The sequence below is a fragment of the Talpa europaea genome (genome assembly GCF_964194135.1).
Source record: "Talpa europaea genome assembly, chromosome: 1".
In the NCBI taxonomy this organism is placed as follows: Eukaryota; Metazoa; Chordata; class Mammalia; order Eulipotyphla; family Talpidae; genus Talpa; species Talpa europaea.
Window position 1 is genome coordinate 7,796,810 of NC_140073.1, and position 27,066 is coordinate 7,823,875.

Below are 27,066 nucleotides of genomic sequence, written 5' to 3' on the forward strand. Positions count from 1 at the left end.
GTGTAACTAAATGCCTTGGTTCCCAGGACATACTAAGCACCAAGTGACAGGTGGTTGCTCTATTACCTGTGAGAATAGGTCGTCCTGGGGACTTCTTTTTCCTAAAATATCTCTTCTTCCCCCCGAATATCCATGGTGTGGTCAGTAGATAGAGGGCCATGAAGAATGGGGAGAGGAATCTGGCAGGAGGATTTTCCATTTTCAAATATGCCCACTGGAGATCTCTTGTGCCTAAGCCAGTGGTGGAGGTAGATGCTATGTGTCATTTGAGTCTCTGGGGGTTTAGAGAAGTAGGTTTCCCATCATGAGCTAGTAAGACACTTTCTTCTTCCCTAGTACTTTCCACAGGGTGTCTTTGATCTCTTTGTTCCTCAAACTGTAAATGAGGGGGTTCAGCATGGGAATCACCAGTGAGTAGAACACAGACACCACATTGTCCCTGCTCAGCGAGTAGCTGGAGCTGGGCCACAGGTACATGAAAAGTGCCGTCCTGAACAGCAGAGTCACCACCATCAGGTGTGAGGCGCACGTGTTGAAGGCCTTCATCCGGCCTTCTGCTGAGCGGATCTTCATGACAGCGGCCACCATGTAGCTGTAGGAGATCAGGAGGATGAGGAATGATATCCTTCCAATGGCCACCACCACCAGGAAGTTTACCACATGACTGAGGAAGATGTCAGAGCAAGAGAGTGCCAGGACAGGTGGGTGATCACAGAAGAAGTGGTTGATGACATTGGGTCTGCAAAAATGGATCGAAATATGGAGCAGGACTGGGTCAGGGAGCTCAGGAAGCCACCTGTATATGCCCCAAGCATCAGGCGTGTACACAGGCCCGGGGACATGATGGCTGTGTAGAGCAGGGGGCTGGAGATGGCTGCATAGTGGTCATATACCATGGCCATCAGGAGGCGCACTCAGTGAGGCCCATGCCCACAAAGAAAAAGAACCTGTCTGCACAGCCCAGGAAGGAGATGGCCTTCTGCTCCCAGAAGAAGTCATTGAGCATCTTGGGAGCCACTGAGGAAGAGTAGCAGATATCAATGAAGGACAAATTGCTGAGGAAGAAGTACATGGGCAAGTGCCGATGGGGATCACCTCTGATCAGAAAAAGGAGTGCCAGGTTAAGCCCACGGTCATGAGGTATATGGCCAGGAAGGTCACAAAGAGGGGGACATGGAGTTCTGGATGGTCTGAAAATACGAGGAAGATGAACATGGTCACAGAGGAGCTGTTCCCGGCCCCGGCTAAGGACATGTTTCTCTAGGATCAGAAGGAGAAGAGGCAGATTTGGGCTCATCACGGAATCTACCTGACAGGTTGGGTCACCAAATAATCACAAAATGCACAAGAAGGAGGGCAGGGGACTGCAGAGATTGACTTAATGCTGATTCCTGCTCTCTCTTCCTCACAGATGGCAATCGTAGAGACTGTCTTAAATATTTGCTTTGAAACATAGCATGGGGTGGTTGACATGACCTTTAACTTGGGATTCAGACTCTACCATCAGCAACTGTCTCCAGCATGGTGTGGCTGTGTTCCTCTGGTGAGGTAGCTACCTGTTCCAGACTTCAATTGCTTAATCTTTAAAACAGTGACAGTACCCACTTCACATAGGTAAAGTGACACCTAGAGAGCCCCCAGAGAAAGGAATTATAAACACCGTTTTGTGTGTTCCAGTTAAGCCACATCATACCTGAAATAACTCTTTATTTAACTTTATTCAAATTTCTATACTGGAGTAAAGGAACTAAATCCAAGAATATATTGTGAAATAATCACACATTTAGACTGTCTTTGATCCAGAGTATCAAGCCAGATGCATATAGGGATGCTAGTTGCCGAATAATAGATCTGTATCATCAATAATAAATTCAGCATCTATTATCTACTAATATATAATTATCTAATAATAAAACAATAATCCATCAATTATCTTTTAATAACACATTTATACTATTTTTCAAAGATTTATTTGTTTATTTATACAAGCACTGGGTACAGTCAGAAGCGCAGGAGGGTGAGAGGATTCACCAGAGCCAGAGCGGGGAATAGAACAGGCAGACTGACGAAATACACTGCTGAGGAGAGCAGCGGGTGTGGCAGGAGATGTCTGCGTGCCATGTGGGACCCTCGCCAGCGGCCGGGGATGGAACTTGCGCTGCAGAGGCTGCAGGCAGCTTCGTAGCCCAGCGCTCAACTGCTGTGCCACCAGGGAGGCCCCCACAAATAGACTCTTAATAGTGCTAATGTTGCTCCTGGTGACTTACAGTGAATGATCCTTTAAGGCCTGGAATATATACTAACCTTTCTTCAGGTCTTACCCAAACAGTTGGGGAATCAGCAATGTTATCTTTGTCTATTTTCAGTCTATTCTATCTACCTCTTACGTTATAGTGAGTCTCACAAATTCATTCTATGTTTCAAAATAGAAATTGTTATTTTATGCATTTCGAAGCAATATGTGAGAACAGTAATTTGAGCAATACAAAACTGTGAAATATTCAAGCTAATAATCATGTTCAATTTCCAGTCAATGCAAAAAATCTTGAAGCTGAAAATCACAACATTGCATCTCTTGCAATAACAACTCTTAACATTCTGGTGGGTATTTGTATCCTAGCAAACCTATCTCAGTAACTGACATCCATCTCAGAAATCATTCCAAGTCTGTACCTTCACAGTTTGGGAAGCATCACGTTCCCCATTTACTATGAATTTTTAATGTCCAATTTAGAAGAGCCACTTCATTTTATTATCCCCAAATTTTCAATTTTTTTATACCTGTTCCCAGCCAAGTTCTCATGGACTTCTAAACTTTCTTCTTGGAACTTGCACAGAGAGATGCCCTTAGAATTCGGCGCCACGCTTCTCTTTTTAGCAGCTCCTGCCACAGATTCTTCATCACTAAACCGCACAAATTTATATAATGAGAGAATGGGAAGCCTCTTTCAGCTACTGCCACACCACTTACTTTGCAGCGTCTCAGCATACCTTACCTCGCTCCCACGCTGGTCAGTGTGACTTAAGCTTTATCCCATGCAGCCATGTGAAAGGTGTGTGGACTTCCCAGAACCACTGGAGGATTCTTACCCACAGATAAAAGGAAGGAAATAAAGGAGAAAGTTTGGCTTCATCTGCTACATTGTAGAGTCACCTGGAGAGACTGGGAGCTGAAACATACAAGTTTGCTTGCCCCCGTTTTGTGTGAGGTTGGCCGTTGACTGAAGTAGAGGCTGAGTCTGGATAGAAAGCCCCAGGGTAATTGGGGTTCAGGGTAATTGGGGCTCAGGGAAATGGAAAAGGGGGGCTAGATAAAGTGAGTTATGGTTCTGGGTAGGCCTCAGGACAAGCCTGGTTCTGCCTCTTGCCAACTAGGGGATATAGACACCTCATATAGCCTTTGTGAGTTTGAAGTTTTCCTAAAAGGAGGATGGCAGTGACTATTTAACAGAGCATTTGAGGATTGCTTAAGATCATGTGTGAAAAGTTCAAGGGCCTTGTGGCAGGACATGAATTGGGAGTGTGATTGCTATAAACAGCAATTATTCATTGAAGAATCTTACAGAATCAAGTCTTAGGTGGACACACTCCTCTGGTGGTAGGTTGAAGTTGCTTATCTATAGACAGGTACCACATACTATGATACTATATATCTTAACCATGTGCCACAGGTGTTTGTAAGAGTTTTGGGAGTGAGGTTGAGGAATGGAATGTTCTAGAACATTAAATGGAAAGTATCTTAAGGACTGTATGGGGCACTTACATCTGCACTCTGAACTCTGCTCATGACGAGGTACCTCTTCCTTGAGAGAGAAAGGAAATCTTCACTCTTCAGCAAAATCAGGGAGCCTGGGTTTGGTCTGAGTCTGGACTCCTGAACTCCTGTGATATGGGTTGGTCAACACTCATCTTACAGAGCTGAAGCCAGAGGAATTGAGAGGCTCAGTGGCCTCATTGGATTCATAGATATTTGTGACTAACCCTAGACTTCAAAGTTATGGTGAAGATAGAATAATAAGACAAAGTGAAGTACCTAGAAGAGTTCCTTACACACTCAGGAACTGGTGGACTTGATTTATGACTCAGCTCACTTTTCATCAAATATCTGCAAGAAAATGTAAAGTTTTATAATTGAATTTGCCTACTCTGAACTTAACAGATGTGGTTGGTGATGGGAGAGAAAAAAATGGAATAACAATAAAGAAAATCTCAACCAAATTGGATTAGCTGTGGGTTTTCTGTGATCCACCATCCCTCCTGACCTAGGCTCTGTCCTTCACCCCATGATGCTTCCTCCTGTCATCTTTGAAGAAGCGTGGTGTCCACAAATTCTTATTCCTGCATGTCTCTCTTTCATCTAAGTGCACAAATGACTGGGAACTGAAAGAAACCCTCTCAATGCAAGGTGAGAATTCAAGCAGTGTCAAGCCATGAGTCAGAAAAGAGAAGGAGGGTTTTAGAGTTGAAAGATCCCTGACGTGTTTGGAACATTTTCTGTGGAAAGTCTGTCCTTCCAAAGTACTAATCAGACTACTCACTTGTAACTGAGGCTGTGTTCAAGGGCAGAGCAATCCCTCCAGAAGTTTCACCCTTTTTTAATTCTCTTCCTAGTTGCCAGGGCTCAAACACGGTTCAGGAGGCCCATCAAAGGGACAGTAAGGAAGAAGACTGGAATCAAATTGGGGGAAAAACCAATAGAATTGAGCAGAGAAGAGCCACATAACTCCACAGTCATCTATGAACTTGCAGCCCTAGAGTACCCAATGAAGTGGACAGTAACATGGGCATGAAGACGGAAAGTGAGCGATGAAGGGCAGCACTCACCTGTCTGTCTGTCCTGTAGCTGTTATCTGTCTTGAATTCTGCTTTGGATGGAGTCTAATAGGCCTTGGTATCACATCTAGTCACCGAAGTGCTAATGAGTTTCAAAAGCAAATTGGAGGTTGGGTGGGTCTTCAGAGTTCAGAATATCCACTTGTTGAAAAAAATGTGTGTTTGTGGACACAAAAATTGGAAGGAAATGATACACAATGAAATCAGGGAGGCTATAATCTCGACGGAGTTCTTCTGTGTCCACTGATATCTGCTATTGGGCTATTTTGAAAGCATTTCAGAGATGGGGGTGAATTTGAGGGAGATTCCTCTCTCTTCTTGGAGATGTTTCTTCACCTTGTGGGTCTTTTTTGAAAGACAGAGCAATGCTCTGAAGACACTGCTTATTAAACTCCATCATAATGCCCAATATGTCCAATCCCCGAAGGCTAATCATGATCTTTTTTGGTAGAACATGATGCGCAAACTCAGCATAGCACTGCGGAACACACGGGGCAAGGTGAACAGCCATCCAGAGGTCAGAGTGGGTCTCTATGACTCATTATGATATAATAAACACAATACAATATAATTAACATGATACAGTCATGATACAGTAAATGTAATATAATAGATATAATATAACCTCTATATGGAAATATGCATATCTATATATACACACTGATTTTTACTACTTCTCAGAAACTCTAGCATGAAGTAACTTAAACGCATGGGAACACGATTATTGAGCACCTACTAGGTGCTAAGCCCTCTAGCTGCCTTACATATTTTAACTCACCAAATCCTCCAAAACCCCCTTTTCAGAAGGGCAAGCAGAAATTTGGAGGAGCTAAATAAGTGCAGAATTTTGCAGCTAGGAAGGGATCGATGTAATATTTGAATCAAGAAGGAGACACTAAGCCCCCTGTGAGTGTGTTGTCCCTGCATTGATTTTGAACTCAGGCACACGGAACTGTGTGGATATGGTCAATAGCACCTTCAACCAGAAATTCATTCTCTTCCATAGAATCCTATGGAAGAGAGATGTTAGAAGGAGGGAGATGTTAGACGATGTTAGAGATGTTGCAGGTGGAGCACATGGATGGTGCTCAGGGCAAGTGAGTTTGAGGAGGATCTTCTCGCCACGCGTCCTCCTCAGGTGGATTTCATTCCCCAAATCACCCCTTAAAACTGACCCTGGAAGCAAACGGGACTGTGAGTGGAAAGGAATTATTGCAGCCACCACACCCCGTGAACGGGAGCTGTGGAGAACCCTGCAGCATTCATCGCGGTGGTGAGCTAACGGCTCCGGGCGCCTTTAGAGAAGAACAAAGACCCTGGGAGACACGCACACAGCCCAGGCTGCTGGTAAGCTTGCGCGGAAAAGCGGCGCGCTTGGCCCGCTTGAAAAGCAAACGCGGACCAGGATCGCGGCTGCCCAGGTCCCGCGCCTGCGACCTAGGCTTGCGGGGAGACGCGTGGAGGCCCTCACGGGGGTGAAAGTCCCTCACTGAGTAAGCAGGAACCAGGCGCCCAGGCACGGGAGCGGGGTGCAAAAGGCGCCATTCCGGCGCCACTGAACTGGGCTACAGCCCGCGTCCTGGACCTGAGGGCTTTGAACTGAGACCCGGGGCACGAAATTCTGGGCATGGGTTCTCCACGACGGTGGGGCACAATGCAGACACAGCACCCCAAAGCCGTTGAGGTTTACCCTACCATTCTCGCTCTCTGTTCCCTATCTCACGGGGGTGGGGGGGTTGAAAAACAGCCCCCCAAGGACAATAGGAGAGATCTCTGGCGCCACCTAGCGACCAGAAAAAAGTCACTAACACCCCATAGAACAGGGAAATTTCTTAAGACTTCTTGAAAAGGGCAGAAGGCTTCTGGAGGACCCAGTGGCCAGCTGGGAAGTTAGCCCACGCCAGGCCCCTTCCAACCAGCAGTCTGAGCCCACAGAGGGAGCAGGCACCCACGTCTGGGGCAGACTGGGCACGCAGAAGTGTGTGCCTGAGACCGGATGTACAGGGACTGTGTCCCGCTTCGCCAGTTTAGAAAAGGGACATTTCTCCAGTAAAGAATTCCTGAAACCAGCAGAAAGCCCCCCCTCCCCCAGAAGCCAGAGATGGTTCCTGGAGGAGCCAGAGGGGAGCGGAGAAGTTCACCCAAGATGACGGCCAGTCCGAGCAACACAGTGTCCCAATGCATACGACAAATTAGAAAACAGACAGTAGGGAGTAGAAGAACCACACGCAACCTAACAACGCCTCAGGAAAGAAGCACACCACAAAAAGAAAACCACCCTCCAGATTGCAACGACAGTAACTTGGAAGAAGTTCTGAGCCTTCCAGAAAGAGAATTTAAAATTGCCCTGATTAAAAAAGTGGCAGAAGTCATAACGGAAAACAATGATCAGAAGAAGGAAATTGAGTCCCTAAAGAGGGAAATCAATGGTCAGAAGAATGAAATTGAGTCCCTAAAAAGGGAAAACAATGGTCAGAAGAATGAAATTGAGTCCCTAAAAAGGGAAAACAATGGTCAGAAGAATGAAATTGAGTCCCTAAAGAGGGAAGTAGAAGAAATGCAAGAGATCAAAGAATTAATGGAGGAACTAAAGAACTCCGGGAAAAGCAATGAAAGCAGAATAGATGAAATGGAAGAACGAATAAGTACTCTTGAAGACACAGAAATAAAAAGAACCAAAACAGAAAAGGAAAGAGAAGTACGAAGGAAAAAGAACGAAGAAAGACTTCGGGAACTATCTGATTCCATGAGGAAAGGAAATATAAGAGTTATAGGAATTCCAGAAGGAGAGGAGAGAGATGTAGGAACAGAGAAAATATTCCAGGAGATAATTGAAGAGAACTTCCCAAATGCGAAGAAGGAGCTGAAAGTTGATATACAAGAAGCAAGAAGAATACCAAACTTCCACGACGAAAGGAAAAACACAGCAAGACACATAATAGTAAAGCTCCCAAGAATCCAGGACAAGGAAAAAATAATGAAGCTGACAAGAGGGAAGAAACAGATAACATTCAAAGGAAAGTCAATCAGGCTGACATCAGACTTCTCTGAAGAAACACTACGGGCAAGGAGAGAGTGGAGGGACATAGTCAACAGACTCCAAGAAAACAGATGCCAACCAAGAATACTCTATCCCGCAAAGCTCTCCTTCCTCTTTGAAGAAAGAATATGGACCTTCCCAGACAAAGAGAAACTCCGGAATTTCATTACGACTAAACCCCACTCCAAAAAATACTACAAGGAATCCTAAAGCCAGAACCTCAGAGGGATGAATAACAACGAAAGAAGACCAAAAAAAAAAAAAGTTATTAAAAGAATAAATAAATAAAATCAAAGGAAAGACAAACACAATGGCAAATACAGATGCTAACATATCAATATTAACTCTAAATGTAAATGGACTAAACTCTTCAATAAAAAGACACAGAGTTGCAGCCTGGATTAAGAAACAAAACCCAACCTTTTGCTGTCTCCAGGAAACACATTTAGGTACAAAAGATAAAAATAGGCTTAAAGTTAAAGGATGGAAAACAATCCTACAAGCAAATGGACCAAAAAAGAAAGCAGGAACAGCTATACTTATATCAGATAAAACAGACTTCAAACTCAAAAAAATAAAAAGAGACCCCAGTGGTCACTACATTATGATCAAGGGGACAATACTTCAAGAAGAAATAACACTCATTAACATATACTCACCAAACGAAGGAGCACCAAAATATATCAGACAACTGTTGTCCTCTCTGAAAACAGACATCAGAGAAAACACATACGTAGTGGGAGACTTCAACACACCACTATCAACAATGGATAGATCAACAAGACAAAAAATAAGTAAAGAAACTAAAGCTCTAAATAAGGACCTAGAGCATTTGGGCTTAACAGACATCTATAGAACACTAAACCCAAAAAAAACGGAGTACACATTTTTCTCAAGCGCACATGGATCATTCTCCAGGATCGATCACATACTGGGGCACAAGACAAACATCAACAGATACACCAAGATTGAAATCATACCAACCATCTTTTCTGACCATGAAGGCATCAAACTAGAAATAAACCATAAAAAGAAGGCAAGGAACTATCCTACCTCATGGAGATTAAAAACCACACTACTGGAAGACCACTGGACTAACGAGGAGATCAAAGAAGAAATTAAAAAATACTTTGAATTGAATGACAAGGAGGACACTAATATCCTAAATGTATGGGATGCAGCAAAAGCAGTAATAAGAGGAAAATATATAGCAATAGAAGCTCACATCAAAAAACAAGTAAGAACTCAAAGAAACAACCTAATCTCGAAGCTCAGAGATCTAGAAAAAGAACAACAAAAAAAAAACCCAAAACCAGTAGAAGAAAAGAAATAATAAAAACCAAAGCAGAAATAAGTGAAATTGAAACTAAAAAAACAATCCAAAAGATCAATGAAACCAAGAGCTGGTTCTTTGAAAAAATCAATAAAACAGACAAACCCCTAGCCAGGCTCACAAAGGAAAAAAGGGAGAAAGCACAAATAAACAGGATCATAAATGAAAGAGGAGAAATCACAACGGACACAGCAGAAATCAAAAGAATAATCAGTAACTACTATGAACAATTATATGGAAACAAGTTCAACAATCTAGAGGAGATGGACAAATTCCTACAACTCTACAATCACCCAAAGCTAGATAAAGAAGAAATAGAACACCTAAACAGACCAATTACAAGCAGCGAAATTGAAATGGTAATCAAAAACCTTCCCAAAAACAAAAGCCCAGGACCTGATGGATTTACAAATGAATTCTACCAAAGATTCAGAGACGAATTAGTGCCTAACCTTCACAAACTCTTCCAAAAAATTGAGAAGGAAGGGACAATACCAAACACGTTCTATGAAGCCAACATTACACTAATACCAAAACCGAATAAGGACAACACAAAAAAGGAAAACTACAGGCCAATCTCCCTAATGAACACTGATGCAAAAATCCTCAATAAAATTTTAGCTATCAGAATCCAACAATGTATCCATAAGATAATTCACCACGACCAAGTAGGATTCATTCCAGGGACACAAGGATGGTTTAACATCCGAAAATCAATCAACGTTATCCAACACATCAACAAAAAGAAATATAAAAACCATATGATAATATCAATAGATGCTGAGAAAGCTTTCGACAAAGTGCAACACCCATTCATGATAAAAGCCCTTGAAATTCTTGGGATACAAGGAACATACCTCAACATCATAAAGGCCATCTATGACAAGCCAACAGCCAGTATCATCCTCAATGGTGAAAAGCTGAAAGCAATTCCATTAAGATCTGGAACAAGACAAGGATGTCCACTCTCACCACTGCTTTTCAATATAATACTGGAAGTCCTAGCCAGAGCAATAAGACAAGAGAAAGACATACAAGGAATCCAAATAGGAAAAGAAGAAGTCAAACTATCACTATTTGCAGATGATATGATAATATACATAGAGAACCCCAAAAACTCCACAGAAAAACTAATTCAACTTATCAATCAATTCAGTAAAGTGGCAGGATACAAAATCAACATGCAAAAGTCAGTAGCCTTCCTATACACAAACAATAAATCTTAAGAAGAAGATATAAAAAAAACCATCCCTTTTATTATCGAAACAAAAAAAAAATCAAATATTTGGGAATAAATCTAACAAAAGAGGTAAAGGACCTATACAAAGAAAATTTTAAAACACTGTTAAAAGAAATAGAAGAAGACACAAAGAAATGGAAAGACATCCCCTGCTCATGGATTGGAAGAATAAACATTATTAAAATGGCCATCCTACCAAAAGCAATATACCGATTCAATGCTATTCCAATCAAAATTTCAATGTCATTCTTCAAAGAAATAGAACACTTATTGATGAAATTCATATGGAATCACCAAAAACCCCGAATAGCCAAAGCTCTACTGAAAAAAAAAGAAGGGAATGGAGGCATCACAGACTCCCAGACTTCAAACTATACTACAAAGCCATAATCATCAAAACTGCATGGTATTGGAACAAGAACAGACATACAGACCAATGGAATCGAATAGAAAATTCAGAAATAAACCCACAGATTTATGGTCAACTAATCTTTGACAAAGGAGCAAAGACTATGCATTGGAGCAAAGAAAGTTTGTTCAATAAATGGTGCTGGGAAAACTGGGTTGCTACATGCAAAAGAATGAAGCTTGACCACTACCTCACACCATACACAAAAATCAACTCAAAATGGATTAAAGAACTAGACATAAGACCTGAAACCATAAAATACATACAAGGAAATATAGGTGAAACACTACGTGATTTGCATATCAAAGACATCTTTACAGACACATCACCCAAAGCAGTGATAGTGAAGGCAAAGATAAACAGCTGGGACTACATCAAATTAAAGAGCTTCTGCACAGCAAAAGAGACAATAACAAAAACAAAGAGAAACCCCACCAACTGGGAGAACATTTTTGCACCCAACACTAATGATAAAGGACTGATCACAAAAATCTGCAAAGAGCTGATGAAACTCAACAACAACAAAGAAAATAACCCAGTCAAAAAATGGGCAGAAGAGCTAAAAAGAAACTTCTCTGAAGAGGAAATGCAAATGGCCAACAGACATATGAAAAAATGTTCAACAACACTTGTCATCAGGGAAATGCAAATCAAAACTACCATGAGATACCATCTTACACCAGTGAGAATGGCACATATTAAAAAAACTAGCAACAACAAATGTTGGCCAGGTTGTGGAGAAAAAGGAACTCTCCTGCACTGTTGGTGGGAATACAAACTGGTCCAACCACTATGGAGAGCTGTGTGGAGATTTCTGGACCTAGTAAACATAGAGCTTCCATATGATCCAGCAATTCCACTCCTAGGTATTTACCCAAAGGACACAGAAACATCAATTCCAAAGAACACCTGCACCCCTATGTTTATAGCAGCACTGTTTACAATAGCTAAGCTTTGGAAACAGCCCAAATGCCCAAAAATAGATGACTGGATCAAGAAGATGTGGTACATATACACCATGGAATATTACTCAGCATTCAAAAAAGATAAACACATGCAATTTGCAGCAACATGGATGGCGCTGGAAGGGATCATGCTCAGCGAAATAAGCCAAAAAGAAAAAGAAAAATACCGGATGGTCTCACTCATAGCAGGAATCTAGAAAACTTAAATGAGGGATCAGGAAAAAGAATAACATTAAGAAAGTGAAAATCAAAATAAACAAAAAACTATGAACCAGAGACACTTTTTGGGGGGTGGGGGGCGGGAGGGGAGGGATTGGGGTCAGAATGGGGCATGTGCAGTTGTATGGGGGAATATAAAAATAAAATTTATTATTTAATTAAAAAAAAAAAAAGAAAAAAAAAAAAACTGACCCTGGAACGCAGGCTGTCCACTAGGAGGCAGCAACAGTCCAGTGGCTGGGGATAGTGTAGACGCGGGTGTCTGGGATGTGGGTGGGTTTTTTCAGTTATCTCAGTTGTGAGTCATCTTGCTGCGTGGGTTTCTGGAGGTCTTCTTCAGAGCTTTGTTTCAGAGTCAAATCTGAAGTCAGGAGAGTTCAAGAGCCTGAATTCAGCTCCTAGGACAGCTTACCTGCTTTGCTCTTGTACGTGTCTTTGAATGACTCCTGGAACCTCCAAATACATTTCTATCCTGTACCTTAGCTCCGTGTCTACCGCCTGGTGACAGACTGAATGTCTACCAGGTTGAAGTTTTCACTCGTCAGGAGACACGAAATACCAACTGAGACAATGCTGCAAACTCTAGTTGGAGAATCAATGTCATGTTTTATGCTAAGAACCTTTGGATTTTTTCCTGGACTTCACCTAGAAGCAATTAAAATAACCTCATTAAAAGAAGTATTCAAAAATGTTAAACAAACCTGAAAACTAATCATATGTTAGCAGAAGCCGTCAACACACAAAGAGAAGCATAGCATAGCAGATGCGAACTTTTGAGTTGAATCTCACAGCAATGACTTCCCAACATCTGTAATTTCTATGGTGTTTATTTGCTTTTATCTGCTGCTTGTTTTCATGCTTTTTGATGTTCACTTAAATTCTGCCTTAAATTCTGAAGTTTAATCCAATATGATATTTTGGAGTTAGGATTTGGAGAGTTTATGGCTATATCCCAGTGAATTTATTAAGACACCGTTACCTTCATTCTCAACTTTCATATACACTAGGTTGACAGAGACGCTACCCTTTTGTATCCAACACAGACATTGTTCATTTATAATTGGCTCTTTATGTTATTTTTTAAAAAAGATTTATTTATTTATTTATACAAGCACTGGGTACAGTCAGAAACCCGGGAGGGAGAGAGAATTCACCAGAGTCAGAGCGGGGAACAGAACAGGCAGACTATTGAAACACACTGCTGAGGGGAGCAGTGGGCATGGCAGGAGAGGTCTGAGTGCCATGTAGGACCCTCGCCGGTGGCCGGGGATTGAACGGGCGCTGCAGAGGCTGTGGGCAGCTTCGAGCCCAGCACTCAACCGCTGCACCACCTGCAGAGGCCCTGGATCTTTATTCTTGAGCATCTTCATCTTGCTTTGTAAATAATTGTTATCACTCTAATCACACGTCAAGACAGGTGAAATCTATACCACCCTCTAGGGACAGCCTTGTCTCATTCCAAGGGAGGGTCAGTATTGAGGATTTACTTCTTAAGTTATACTAGATCCTTGTTAGCGTGAAAATTCTTATAGTTGATTGGATTTGACTTTCACAACCTCAGCTCTGCTGGATCAGTTTATCCCCCATCCTAACTCTCTTCTTTTACTGAAATAATGTTCCCTCACCCTGTTATGCTAACCTCTTCGCTCCCATAGCAACAATTCTACAGATTTCTAGAGTTTGTTATGGTTTTGGCTTTCTGATACTTTGTTTGTTTCATAATATCCATATATGTGTCACCATTTTAAATTGTCTTTCTCCTTCTGACTTAATTCACTTAGCATAATTCTTTCCAGCTCCATCCACGTTGCTGCAAATGGCATGAGCTTTACTTTTTAAATTGCTGAGTAATATTCCATTGGTAATGCATTTTTTAAATTTTTTTTAAAAAAGATTTATTTATTTATTTATTCAAGCACTGGATACAGTCAGACACATGAGAGGGTGAGGGAATTCATCAGAGCCAGAGTGGGGTACAGAACAGGCAGACTGATGAAACACACTGCTGAGGGGAGCAGCAGGTGCAGCAGGAGATATCTGCACGCAGGTAATACATTTTTAAACACAAGATTTCAACAGAAGATTTTTAGCACCAGATTTGTCAGATGACTATCTCAGAAATGGAAGATTGCCCACCTACTCCAAGGGGAGTCCTCCTGCACCCAGTAGGGAACACCCAGGGGAGAACGAGACAAGGGACTGGGAATGACTTGGGCGGTGGATGGCTGGCCTCTCTCCCCACACCCCAGGGAACAATCAGCCTGCAGAAAGGGTGGGCGCTAATGGCTGTTGGGCTTTTCACTTTGGACTCGGCTCGAGGGACCCACAGCAGCCCCATGCAAGACACTTGTGAGTCTTCCTATCCCCTGAAATAATGAACTCCCTCAGGCCATTTTTTAAGAGTTGGTAACAAAGGAACAGGGATTCCAGAAGCAGATATTACAGAGGCCAAAGTGTAAAAAATTGAACCAGGAACCTGGCATAAACCAGCATGAAATGTAGGAAAACTGATTGTAAACACGATGGACAAACCAGCCAGTTTTGTTTCCTGTATTGTGTGGCCTCAGGACACTTTGCCTAAGTAAACCGGTAAGTCAAGCTCCTTCCTTCCACCTCATTCTCCAAAAAATGACAATGATAAATGTACAAACTATCCCACATTTTATCTTTAAAAGGGGCATAAAATCTCTATTTATTCCCAGGACTTTTGGGTGATTCAATGAGCTAATACACATCAAATCCTTAGAAAGCATATCTGGTACTCAAGGAATGATAAATATGCGTTTCTATTTTGTGTTATAGATTATAATTGAGTGCTCATTGTAATACTACTCAGCCAAAACTCTGCTAATCTCCCTCAATAAGCAGTGAAAAAATTTCATTCATTTGATGCCCCAGGGCCGCCGAGCAGGAGCCGGGCGAGCCCGGGAAGGAAAGGTAGAATTAGAAGATCATGTGATGTTGGAGTAGGAGGATTTTTCTTAGTGAGTTTAGGATGCTGATTCCATTGTAGGTATAACTATGCAAAACAAAGAATCCAGGAAAGAATTGCCAGAGAAGGAATTAAAAATAAGATTTTATATGAAAGTACCCACCTTGATCCTGAAAGAAAACAAACCAATGGCAACAGCAGCAGCTGAGCAATCTCGGGCATACAACACCCAAATACAACGGAAGTCAGTGTGAAAAAAGCTGAGAGCAACTATAAAAAACCTACCTTTTATGTACCATAAAGCCTTCAATCAAGTAAAAAAAAAATTCATTCATTTAACAAATATTTGCTGTGCCTTTGTCCTCGTCACTGTTGTGATAGTCTCAGTCTACACCAGTGAAGAGAACAGACAGAACTCTCTCTTGCCTCTGTGCCGTTTACATTCTGGTAGTGAAAATTTTAGTACAAGAAACACCAAGCTCATCTTATTTCCCTTTTGGTAGGTTTAACACAGTGATGCCCCAGTGCAGGGTTGTCCCAGTTCTTGGTTTTTACTGTCCACATCTCTGACAATTTTTGGAAACGCAAATCTAAGAGCCATATTTATTCATGTTAACAATTTCATTGAGATAGCCCTAACATGTAGATGTTTGCCTCCATTTAAGTGATACAACCTGATGTTTCTATATGTAAATATATGTATATATGCACATATCATGTATACTTGTATACGTGCATGTCATTTGTGGCAACAAATGATATGTAACACATATATACACTTATAGGCTTCCATGTGGTGAAAAGATTATGTAAATAACTTATCCAGTACTTCTTCATAGTTACCCTTTTGTATGTGTGGGAGAAGATTTAAGATCCTCTTGGAACCACAGTACCGTAGTGCTGACTATTGTCACCCGTTGTTCATTGTGTCTCCAGAACTGCTTCACCTCACACACTTAATCTATGTACACTTGACTAATACCTCTGTATTTCCCTGACCTCAGCTCCTGGCAACAGCCATTCTAGTCTCTGCTTCCATGAGTTTAACGCTTTTAGAGTCCATATAAGACCACACAGCATTGGGTTGTCTGTGCGGGCTGTTTCACTTAGTAGGAAGCTCGCCAGGTTTGTCTATATTGTCACAAATGCTCATGCTCCATTTTTAATGGCAGAATCACAGTTCATTGTGTGTGTCTATATATTCTTTATCCTTCCATCTATTACTGGCCCAAGTTGTTTCCATGACTCTGTAATTGTGAATAATGCTGCAATGAGTTTGGGAGTGGAGACGTTTCTTCTAGACAGAGATTTCATTTCCCGTGGATACATGCAAAGATGTGGGATTATGGGTTTAGGTGGTAGTTCTGTTTTTTTTTTTTTAGAGGCATTTATTTATTTATTTATTTATTATTTTATTTTTTTTTTTATACGTGCACTGGGTACAGTCAGAAGCGCGGGAGGGTGAGAGAATTCACCAGAGCCAGAGCGGGGAGCAGAGCAGGCAGAAGGACCGAAGTACACTGCTGAGGGGAGCAGCGGGCAGCAGGAGAGGTCTGCGCGCCATGTGGGACCCTCCTCGGGTGGCCGGGGAGCAGCCGGGGATTGAACCGGTGCAACAGAGGCCGCGGGCAGCTTCGCAACCCAGCGCTCAACCGCTGCGCCACCGGGGAGGCCCTGGTAGTTCTGTTTTTAACTCCTTGTTTTCTGTAATGGCTATGCCAACTTAGCTGATTTTTTAAATGCATTTTTTATAGTGACTAGTATAAAAACTTGTCTAAAATGAAATTATCTTCTAATAATTAAAAAATACACATATAGCATACATAGTGTAGAAAGCACCAGAGATTATTGTAGTCTGATAGGCATTGAGAAGACAGCTTAGCAGATGTCTGGGACTTTAACGTGTTGCTCCCTGTGGTATGATCACTACTACAGTAACAACCAAAATCCAACTGATCACAGAATTGCTTCTGTCCTTCGTGCAGGATGCAGGCCTATGGCTGTGGGAAGAAATAACACAGTTGTGACAAAATTCATCCTCCTGGGATTTTCAGATCAGCCTCAAATAAAGATTCTTCTTTTTGTGCTCTTTCTGGGCATCTACCTCCTGACCCTGGGCTGGAACCTGAGCCTCATCACCCTCATCAGGATGGATTCCCACTTGCACACGCCCATGTACTTCTTGCTTGGTAACCTCTCCTTCCTGGACATTTGCTACGTGTCCTCCACGACTCCCAAGATGCTCTCTGACATCATCACAGGGCAGAAAACCATTTCCTTTCTTGGCTGTGCCACCCAATATTTTTTCGTTTGTGGCATGGCACTGACTGAATGTTTCCTTTTGGCAGCCATGGCCTATGACCGCTACGCCGCCATCTGTAACCCATTGCTCTACACAGCCCTGGTGTCCCATACACTTTGTTTGAAGATGGTGGCTGGTGCCTACGTGGGTGGATTCTTTAGCTCTTTTATTGTAACCTACTCTGTCTATCACCATGATTTCTGTGGGCCCAACGTGATCAACCACTTCTTCTGTGATCTCCCTCCAGTCCTGATTCTGTCCTGCTCTGATACCTTTATCAGCGAGGTGGTGAACTTCATCATGGGCGTCATCGTCGGAATAGCATCTGTCCTTGTGATCCTCATCTCTTATGGTTACATCGTTTCTGCTGTCCTGAAGATCAGCTCAGCTACAGGTAGGAGCAAGGCCTTCAGCACCTGTGCCTCTCACCTGACTGCCGTGACTCTCCTCTATGGTTCTGGCCTCTTCATGTACATGCGGCCTAGGTCCAGCTACTCCCTAAACAGGGACAAGGTGGTGTCCATAATCTATTCCTTGGTGATCCCTATGCTGAATCCCATCATCTACAGTTTTAGGAACAAGGAGATTAAAAGCGCCGTGAGGAAAGCTGTGGCAAGGGCTCACGTTCTTTCTCGTGGGCACTCATTTTTCTGCCATTGAGCAGAGTCAGTTGTGAAGATTTTCAAGTTGTTTTGGACTGGTTGACCTACACAGTGATGGGTGTTGAGCAGGCTTTCTCGACCTTCCCCTTTCGATTCCATAATAAATTAATGTACTGACTACTGAGAAACTGTTTGACCATAATTAATTTCTGGAATGAGTAGCATTGTATTGCTTGGGATCTTAAATGCTCACTGTAGCAGAAATCTTCACCACGATAAAGACTGAAAAACTTGGGACATCGAAATAGAGTTTGAGTCTATAAGTGCTAAACACTGGGGAAACTTTAGTCCAGCATTCAGCGTGGTGATTCTTCAGGTAGGGCAGGAATGAGAGTATAGTCACCGAGGAAAGGTGTTCTTTTTCTAAACAGAGTTGATTTCTTTTCTAATTTGGCAAACGCTTCCCTTCACAGGCAGACACACTCTCCTATGTGAGATTCATGGCCGTGTTGATTTATAGAGGTAGAGTCCAACTATTTAGTTATATTAAGGCAGGACAGAGATGCAAAACTTCTGGTTAGGGTCTTAGTGACTGAACAAATGGGCCAACACCATTCACACAACTGCAAAAATTAGTCAGTGAAATGATTGAGACCAGGAATCATTATTTCAACCCAAAGTAACAGTTTTCTAATCTACAAAGTTTTTCAGGAAGCGATGGAAGAGGCGCACACCTTCCATTGGAAAGTTTCCCACCTCTCACCCATTATCTATGAACTTCTAGAAGAGAATTTAGCCAAGGAAGAAGAGAATGGTTTTCCCTCCACCTTTATTTGCAAGTTGATGTGTCCTTGAACTGGCATTAAATACTGGAATAAATTTGCTCTGCTGTGGCCTGTCTTGGGGAGGCCATAATTGAGGGAGTAAATAAGTATCTACCTGTGTGTCCAGGGCAAGTTACTTGGTCTCAGTGTGCCTCATCTCCTCCTCTGTAGAACAGGAATACTGAGAGTTAATAATCCATAGTGTTAATGGGAAGAATGAAATGAGCTGGTGTATGAAACCCTCATTGTCTGCTGCATGTGTTCAAGATATGTATTAGTATTATTCATTATTATTATCCTATAGTACTTTACACATGTCCATGTTTTCACTTTGAGCCAAAGGGATGCAAGACATTTCTTTAGTGTGGTAGAAACTTTGATGCATTGAAAAGCGGATCAGTGGAGACCAAAGCTAAGAATACTTAAGATTGTTTGTTCTCCGGCCATCGGACCCATGATGCTCATCTCATCTCTGCCATTTTGTAATTATCTAGTCTTAACTGAGCTACCTACAAGCTCTGTTTTCCTAATCTGCAAAATGGGGATATTTATTCTGTCTACCTCAGAATTAATACAACAATTCAGTGAGGCTATGCATGAAGAAGACTTTGCCCAGTTTTTGATTTATGGCAAAAAATGCTGGCTGACATAATCAATTGGTCAAGCGTTACTGTGCTAAAAGGAGACAGAGCAAGAAGCTCTGGCCAGTCTACTCAGATTGAGACATCAGAGGAAGGCATGCCTTTCTCCCATCTCTCCCTCTTCTCTGCATTTAAGAAGCAGTCCTTAGGGAAACAGGAAGAAATCAGTTTATGGGGGTGGTTGTAAGTGGAAATGATAGCTCATGCCACCACCATCAGCTACCTGGGTACCTCACTCTCTTTATTAACCAGTAACCATTTCCCCTTCACCTTTTAATGTATGTTTTCCAGGGCCTCCCTGGTGGCGCAGCGGTTGAGCGCTGGGTGGCGAGGCTGCCCGCGGCCTCTGCAGTGCCGGTTCGATCCCTGGCTGCTCCCCGGCCACCGGAGGAGGGTCCCACAAGGCGCACAGACCCCTCCTGCCGCCCGCTGCTCCCCTCAGCAGTGTATTTCGTCAGTCTGCCTGCTCTGCTCCCCGCTCTGGCTCAGTGAATTCTCTCACCCTCTCATGCTTCTGACTGTACCCAGTGCTTGTATAAATAAATAAATAAATCTCTAAAAAAATATGTTTTCCAGTGGATTATGCTGTTTAATTCCCTTTGCCAGTGTATCCTCCCTTCTCATGCTCCTTCTCCCTTTCTAATGTTGGCCAAGACCTTCCACATGTAATACTGCTCTTGGGACTGTGCAGGTCTGAGAGTCCCCTCTTGTCTACAAGTAATGTGTTGGGGGGAAACGATGCCCTGAAGGAACTCCACAAACACAGGTTTCATGGATTCTATGCCCACTCCAGACCAAGGAGATCCAAGTACTAAGGACTACAAACACCATCATGTCATCATCACCGAAGGGAGGGTTGCTGGGAAGTGAGAGTGGCGTGGAGGAGCCAGGTTTGGTATATAAGCAGACGCGTGGGCCTTGGGGGCTCTCTTGGCATTTGGCCAGTTTTCAGCGTGCTGTTGGGGTTCCAGCTCAGCAGAACTGGTAGGACACATTCACCAGTTTCTTTCCTTCTCTTTCTCTCTGAGTTATTTAGATTTGAGATAAATTAAAATGTATCAGGAAAGCTGTTTATTTTGGATTCTGTGTATGTATGGGTTTTCAGGCATCTCTTACATACTTAGGCTGAATTTTATTTATTTGCTTATTGATTGATTGAACTTTTTAAATTTTCTACATTGCTGTTCATTTGTGGACAGTATCTGATCTCTCTCCTCAGGCAATGTCCCCGTAGTTCCCCCACCCTCACAGCCTCTATGACCCACCCCCACAGCCTCTGTGTTCTTTCCACCACAGTATGGACCCTCTTTTCCCCTCCCTGCTGTGTGTGAGGCTGAATTTTTAAACTGGGCTGTAAGTACAGCTTTGGAATAAAAGCAAAATGTGCTTGTATTAATTTTGACTGTATATAATTTTATACATATAAATATTTATTATATTTATAAGACTTTAGAAACATTTGCAAATATGGTTGTGTGTAATCAGTAGGTTATAGAAATTAATGAAATAACCATTTCACTGAGCCCTATATTCCCATCCCCTCCCCTTTGGTAACAGTCAATTTATTCTCTTTATCTAAGAGTTTTGTTTTGTTTCTGTTATTTGCTTAGTTTTTTTTAGACTCCAATTATGGATAAATCATATGGAATTTTTTATTTTCCATTTGTGTCATTTCACCTAGCGTAATATACTCCAGGTCCATCCCTGTTGTTGCAAATGGCTTTATGTTATTCTTTTTTATGACTTCATAGTATTCCACGGTACATGAATACTACATCTTCTTTATTCATTAATCTATCAGGGGATGCTTAGGTTGTTTCAATATCTTAGCTACTGTAAATAATGCTACAATGGACATAGGTGTGCAAACATATATATTTTTAAGATTTATTTTTTTATTTATACAAGAGCCAGGGAACAGGCCAGATGCGCGGGAGGGTGAGAGGATTCACCAGAGACAGAGCAGGGAACAGAACAGGCAGACTGATGAAATACACTGCTGAGGGGAGCAGCGGGTGAGACAGGAGAGGTCTGCTGTGCCCTGTGGGTTTCTCCCTGGCCAGCTGGGTATTGAATTCGTGCTGCAGTGGCTGTGGATTGTTTCATAGTGTGATGAAGTGTAATGAAGTGTGATGAAGTGCCACCAGGGAGGCCCCAAGAAAACTTTCATTGTAAATGGTAACTCATTTTCAGCAATGTAAGTGATAGTTAAAGAACAATTTTGTGTAACCATCACTCAAATGAAGACATGAAAATGTTGCTAGCACTTCAGAAGCCCTGGAGCATTAAATCCTGACCACCTAGTCCTTTGACCACTAAAGTTAATCACAATTAAACTTTTATGCTCACCCCTGGCTTTTAAAAATATTTTAACAACTTGTGCATCCATAAATAATATAGGTAATTTGCCTGATTTGAACTTCATTTGCATGAGATCACATTATTGCCATTATTTTGTGTCTGACATCTTTTGCTGAACATTATGCTTGTAAGGCCAATCCATTCTGTTGCTTGTAGCTATGCTTTGTTATACTTATCACTCTGCCATCCCATTGCAGAATATAGCTCCTTTGCTCATCCACATCTTGATAGATATTTATATTGTTTATTCTTTGGAAGTTTTATGAAGAATGCATTTGTGTGAGGCCAGGCATTTCAAGAAGCAGACACCAAGACAGGATTGAATATGCAAAGGTTTTAGTAAAAGCAATTTCTGTGAGGAGAAATATGGAGAGAGTAGGGGAAGATTGGGATTGATATCAGACCATGATGCAAGCTGGATCCTGAGTGAAGGAGAGAGGGAAGGGAGGTTGGTGGAAGCCCAGCCTTGCCCTGGCCTCTGTGTTGGCAGAAAGGGATGGAAAGAGACTAGTTTAGTGTTCAGGGGACTTTGGATACTAAGATGGTGTTTGCTTCTTGTTCCAACTGCCATTTGCTTGTTGTGCATCTTACGGTTACCATAATGCTGTATTGGTGTATTTAAGCTCAGTTTCTGTTGCACACTTGAGATTTTATTGCCTTTCTGGTGGGGCTATTTAGGCTTCCAGTTCAGAGGATGTACATAAAGGTTATATTTGAGGTGTGAAGCTGTACTCCCCCAAAACTTGGAGCACTGTAAGCCAATGGTGAGGAAATAAAAATTTGAAAAAGCTTATATGTAGTTTTGGGCACAGTGTGAGTGCACATTTAAAGGGGCATTTAAAGAATGGGGACTCTTGGGAATGGATGTGTTTTATGTCATGACTTCATGCTGACACATGCTAAATACAGAAATACAGAAAAAAATGAAGATATGAAAGTTCAAATGAAGGTTTTTTTAGAGGTGAAGTGGGTTTAGTATTCCATCTGTGTGTCCATCATCTATCTATCTATCTATCTATCTATCTATCTATCTATCTATCTATCTATCCATCCATCTATCATCTCTCCATCTATCCATCCATCATAGGAGGCTGAGAGCTCAGATCTAAGACAGAGATCTCTCCTCCCCTGTGGTTTATGACCGTCCAGATATGAGGGAAATAGTTAATCGACTTACCTGAATGATGAAATCAATTAAAAATTTTTTTATTTGCATGTCCAACAGACCTGCTCTTATGGAAATGTGAGTGTGTTGGAAGGGGAGGGACAACTGCCTTTGAGAGTAAGTTTAGCAGAAACGACCATGTGGGACAGTCCATTCTAGGCACCCTCCAGTCCATGCAGGGGTGATACTTTCACATGATATCCAGGGATGAATCTCTCTGAGACAATGGAAAATAATATTCTGTATGGGGTAGTAGTGGCTAATCCGTTCAGATGGAGAAACAAGGGTTTTATAGGAGCAATTGATTCAGACAGAAGAGAGCTGGAGGGAAGTGTGTGGTGATCCAGGAGAGGCTGACCATGAAATGCAGGGAGACTGAATTGGTGAGTGACTGGTGTGGCCAAGATCAAGGGCAACACTAAGCAGGGAGTTCAGGTGACTGAGAGTAAGAGAAGTCCTTATTGGTACAAGGACCCCACATTCTGAAGGTCCTACACAGCTGAAAGAGAAATGGCTACAAAGGGCAGTGTCCTTCAGTTTTTATTTGGCAGATTATTTAGTGGCCAGGGTTGGAGTCCAGCAGGGTTATCTTGGAGAAAGTGTTAAAGGAGTAGACTTCAGTTTCCAGTAATTGACCTTGGCTCTACTTAGTGTATTGTTCTGGACCTGCCACATGCTAGTAATAGGGTTAGATGGCTGTTCAGCTTCAGGGCTGTTTGTTGTTGAAGGTGGAAGGCAGAGCAGGTAGCCTGGGATCTGAGTGGCCTGGTTCGGGATGGCGATCTGCCCTCACTTCCTGCGAGGCTCGGCAGGTCTAACTAATCTTCTGGGACTCAATTCCTCATTTGGGATACAGGGTGGGGCTGTATTACTGTGCTGCAATGAGTGTAACTAAATGCCTTGGTTCCCAGGACATACTAAGCACCAAGTGACAGGTAGTTGCTGTATTACCTGTGAGAATATGTCATCCTGGGGACTTCTTTTTCTGAAAATATCTCTTCTTCCCCCCGACTATCCATGGTGTGGTCAGTAGATAGAGGGCCATGAAGAATGGGGAGAGGAATCTGGCAGGAGGATTCTCCATTTTCAAATATGCCCACCGGACATCTCTCATGCCTAAAGCAGAGGTGGAGGTAGATGATATGGGTCATTTGAGTCTCTGGGGGTTTGGAGAATTAGGTTTCCCATCATGAGCTAGTAAGACACTTTCTTCTTCCCTAGTACTTTCCACAGGGCGTCTTTGATCTCTTTGTTCCTCAAACTGTAAATGAGGGGGTTCAGCATGGGAATCACCAGTGAGTAGAACACAGACACCACATTGTCCCTGCTCAGCGAGTAGCTGGAGCTGGGCCACAGGTACTTGAAAGTGCCGTCCTGAACAGCAGAGTCACCACCGTCAGGTGTGAGTTGCAAGTGTTGAAGGCCTTCATCCGGCTTTTTGCTAAGCGGATCTTCACGACGGCGGCCATGATGTAGCTGTAGGAGATCAGGCGGATGAGGAATGATGTCCCTCCAACGGCCACCTCCGCCAAGAAGTTCACCACATGACTGTGGAAGATGTCAGAGCAAGAGAGTGCCAGGACAGGTGGGAGGTCACAGAAGAAGTGGTTGATGACATTGGGTCTGCAAAAATGGAGTCGAAATATGGAGCAGGACTGGGTCAGGGCACTCAGGAAGCCACCCGCATATGCCCCAATCACCAGGCGTGTACACAGGCCCGGGACATGATGGCTGTGTAGAGCAGGGGGCTGGAGATCGCTGCATAGTGGTCATATACCATGGCCATCAGGAGGAAGCACTCAGTGAGGCCCATGCTCACAAAGAAAAAGAACCTGTCTGCACAGCCCAGGAAGGAGATGGTCTTCTGCTCCCGGAAGAAGTCAGTGAGCATCTTGGGAGCCACTGAGGAAGAGTAGCAGATGTCAATGACGGACAAGTTGCTAAGGAAGAAGTACATGGGCAAGTGCCGATGGGGGTCACCTCTGATCAGAAAAATGAGTGCCAGGTTAAGCCCACGGTCACCAGGTAGATGGCCAGGAAGGTCACAAGAGGGGGACACGGAGTTCTGGATGGTCTGAAAATCCCAGGAGGATGAACATGGTCATGGAGCAGCTGTTCCTGGCCCCGGCTAAGGACATGTTTCTCTAGGATCAGAAGGAGAAGAGGCAGATTTGGGGTCATCACGGAATCTATTTGACAGGTTGGGTCACCAAATAATCACAAAATGCACAAGAAGGAGGGCAGGGCACTGCAGAGATTGACTTAATGCTGATTCCTGCTCTCTCTTCCTCACAGATGGCAATCGTAGAGACTGTCTTAAATATTTGCTTTGAAACAGCATGGGGTGGTTGACATGAGCTTTAACTTGGGATTCAGACTCTACCCTCAGCAACTGTCTCCACCATGGAGTGGCTGTGTTCCTCTGGTGAGGTAGCGATCTGTTCCAGACTTCAATTGCTTAATCTTTAAAACAGTGACAGTACCCACTTCACATAGGTAAAGTGACACCTAGAGAGCCCTCAGAGAAAGGTATTATAAACACCGTTTTGTGTGTTCCAGATAAGCCACATCATACCTGAAATAACTCTTTATTTAACTTTATTCAAATTTCTATACTGGAGTAAAGGAACTAAATCCAAGAATATATTGTGAAATAATCACACATTTAGACTCTCTTTGATCCAGAGTATCAAGCCAGATGCATATAGTGATGCTTGTTGCCAAATAATAGATCTATATCATCAATAATAAATTCAGCATCTATTATCTACTAATATATAATTATCTAATAATAAAACAATAATCCATCAATTATCTTTTAATAACACATTTATACTATTTTATAAAAGACTTATTTGTTTATTTATACAAGCACTGGGTACAGTCAGAAGTGCAGGAGGGTGAGAGGATTCACCAGAGCCAGAGCGGGGAATAGAATAGGCAGACTATTTTGAAACATAGAATTTGTTTTGAAACATGAATTTGTGAGACTCACTATAATGTAAGAGGTAGATAGAATAGACTGAAAATAGACAAAGATAATGTTGCTGATTTCCCAACTGTTTGGGTAAGACCTGAAGAAAGGTTAGTATATATTCCAGGCCTTAAAGGATCATTCACTGTAAGTCACCAGAGCAACATTAGCACTAATAAGAGTCTATTTGTGGGGGCCTCCCTGGTGGCACAGCAGTTGAGCGCTAGGCTGTGAAGCTGCCCGCAGCCTCTGCAGCGCAAGTTCCATCCCCGGCCGCTGGCGAGGGTCCCACATGGCATGCAGACATCTCCTCCCACGCCCGCTGCTCTCCTCATCAGTCATCTATGAACTTGCAGCCCTAGAGTGCCCAATGAAGTGGACAGTAACATGGGCATGAAGACAGAAAGAGAGCGATGAAGGGCAGCACTCACCTGTCTGTCTGTCCTGTAGCTGTTATCTGTCTTGAATTCTGCTTTGGATGGAGTCTAATAGGCCTTGGTATCACATCTAGTCACCGAAGTGCTCATGAGTTTCAAAAGCAAATTGGAGGTTGGTTGGGTCTTCAGAGTTCAGAATATGCACTTGTTGCAAAAAATGTGTGTTTGTGGACACAAAAGTTGGAAGGAAATGATACACAATGAAATCAGGGAGGCTGTAATCTCGACGGAGTTCTTATGTGTCCACTGATATCTGCTATTGGGCTATTTTGAAAGCATTTCAGAGATGGGGGTGAATTTGAGGGAGATTCCTCTCTCTCCTTGGAGATGTTTCTTCACCTTGTGGGTCTTTTTTGAAAGACAGAGCAATGCTCTGAAGACAATGCTTATTAAACTCCATCATAATGCCCAATATGTCCAATCCCCGAAGGCTAATCATGATCTTTTTTGGTAGAACGTGATGAGCAAACTCAGCATAGCAAAGCGGAACACACGGGGCAAGGTGAACAGCCATCCAGAGGTCAGAGTGGGTCTCTATAGCTCATTATGATATAATAAACACAATACAATATAATTAACATGATACAGTAAATGTAATATAATAGATATAATATAACCCTATATGGAAATACACATATCTATGTATACACACTGATTTTTACTCCTTCTCAGAAACTCTAGCATGAAGTAACTTAAACGCATGGGAACAACATTATTGAGCACCTACTAGGTGCTAAGCCCTCTAGCTGCCTTACATATTTTAACTCAGCAAATCCTCCAAAACCCCCC

The 27,066-nt window shown here is 42.5% G+C and overlaps 1 protein-coding gene and 2 pseudogenes across 3 annotated transcripts; 1 reads left to right on the forward strand and 2 right to left on the reverse strand.

The window, feature by feature from the left end:
* Positions 1-309: 309 nt before the first annotated feature.
* On the reverse strand, positions 310-1,254 carry LOC311184529 (olfactory receptor 5A1-like; annotated as a pseudogene). Its single transcript has one exon. The product of its transcript is annotated as an olfactory receptor 5A1-like (transcript).
* Positions 1,255-16,967: 15,713 nt separating this feature from the next.
* Positions 16,968-17,933, forward strand: LOC311184539 (olfactory receptor 5A2-like; the record flags this gene model as incomplete). The annotated part of the gene is made up of 1 exon (XM_084254633.1): positions 16,968-17,933. One exon carries the CDS (start codon positions 16,968-16,970, stop codon positions 17,931-17,933), a length of 966 nt encoding a protein of 321 aa, XP_084110759.1.
* Positions 17,934-24,060: 6,127 nt separating this feature from the next.
* On the reverse strand, positions 24,061-25,004 carry LOC311184549 (olfactory receptor 5A1-like; annotated as a pseudogene). Its single transcript has one exon. The product of its transcript is annotated as an olfactory receptor 5A1-like (transcript).
* Positions 25,005-27,066: the final 2,062 nt, after the last annotated feature.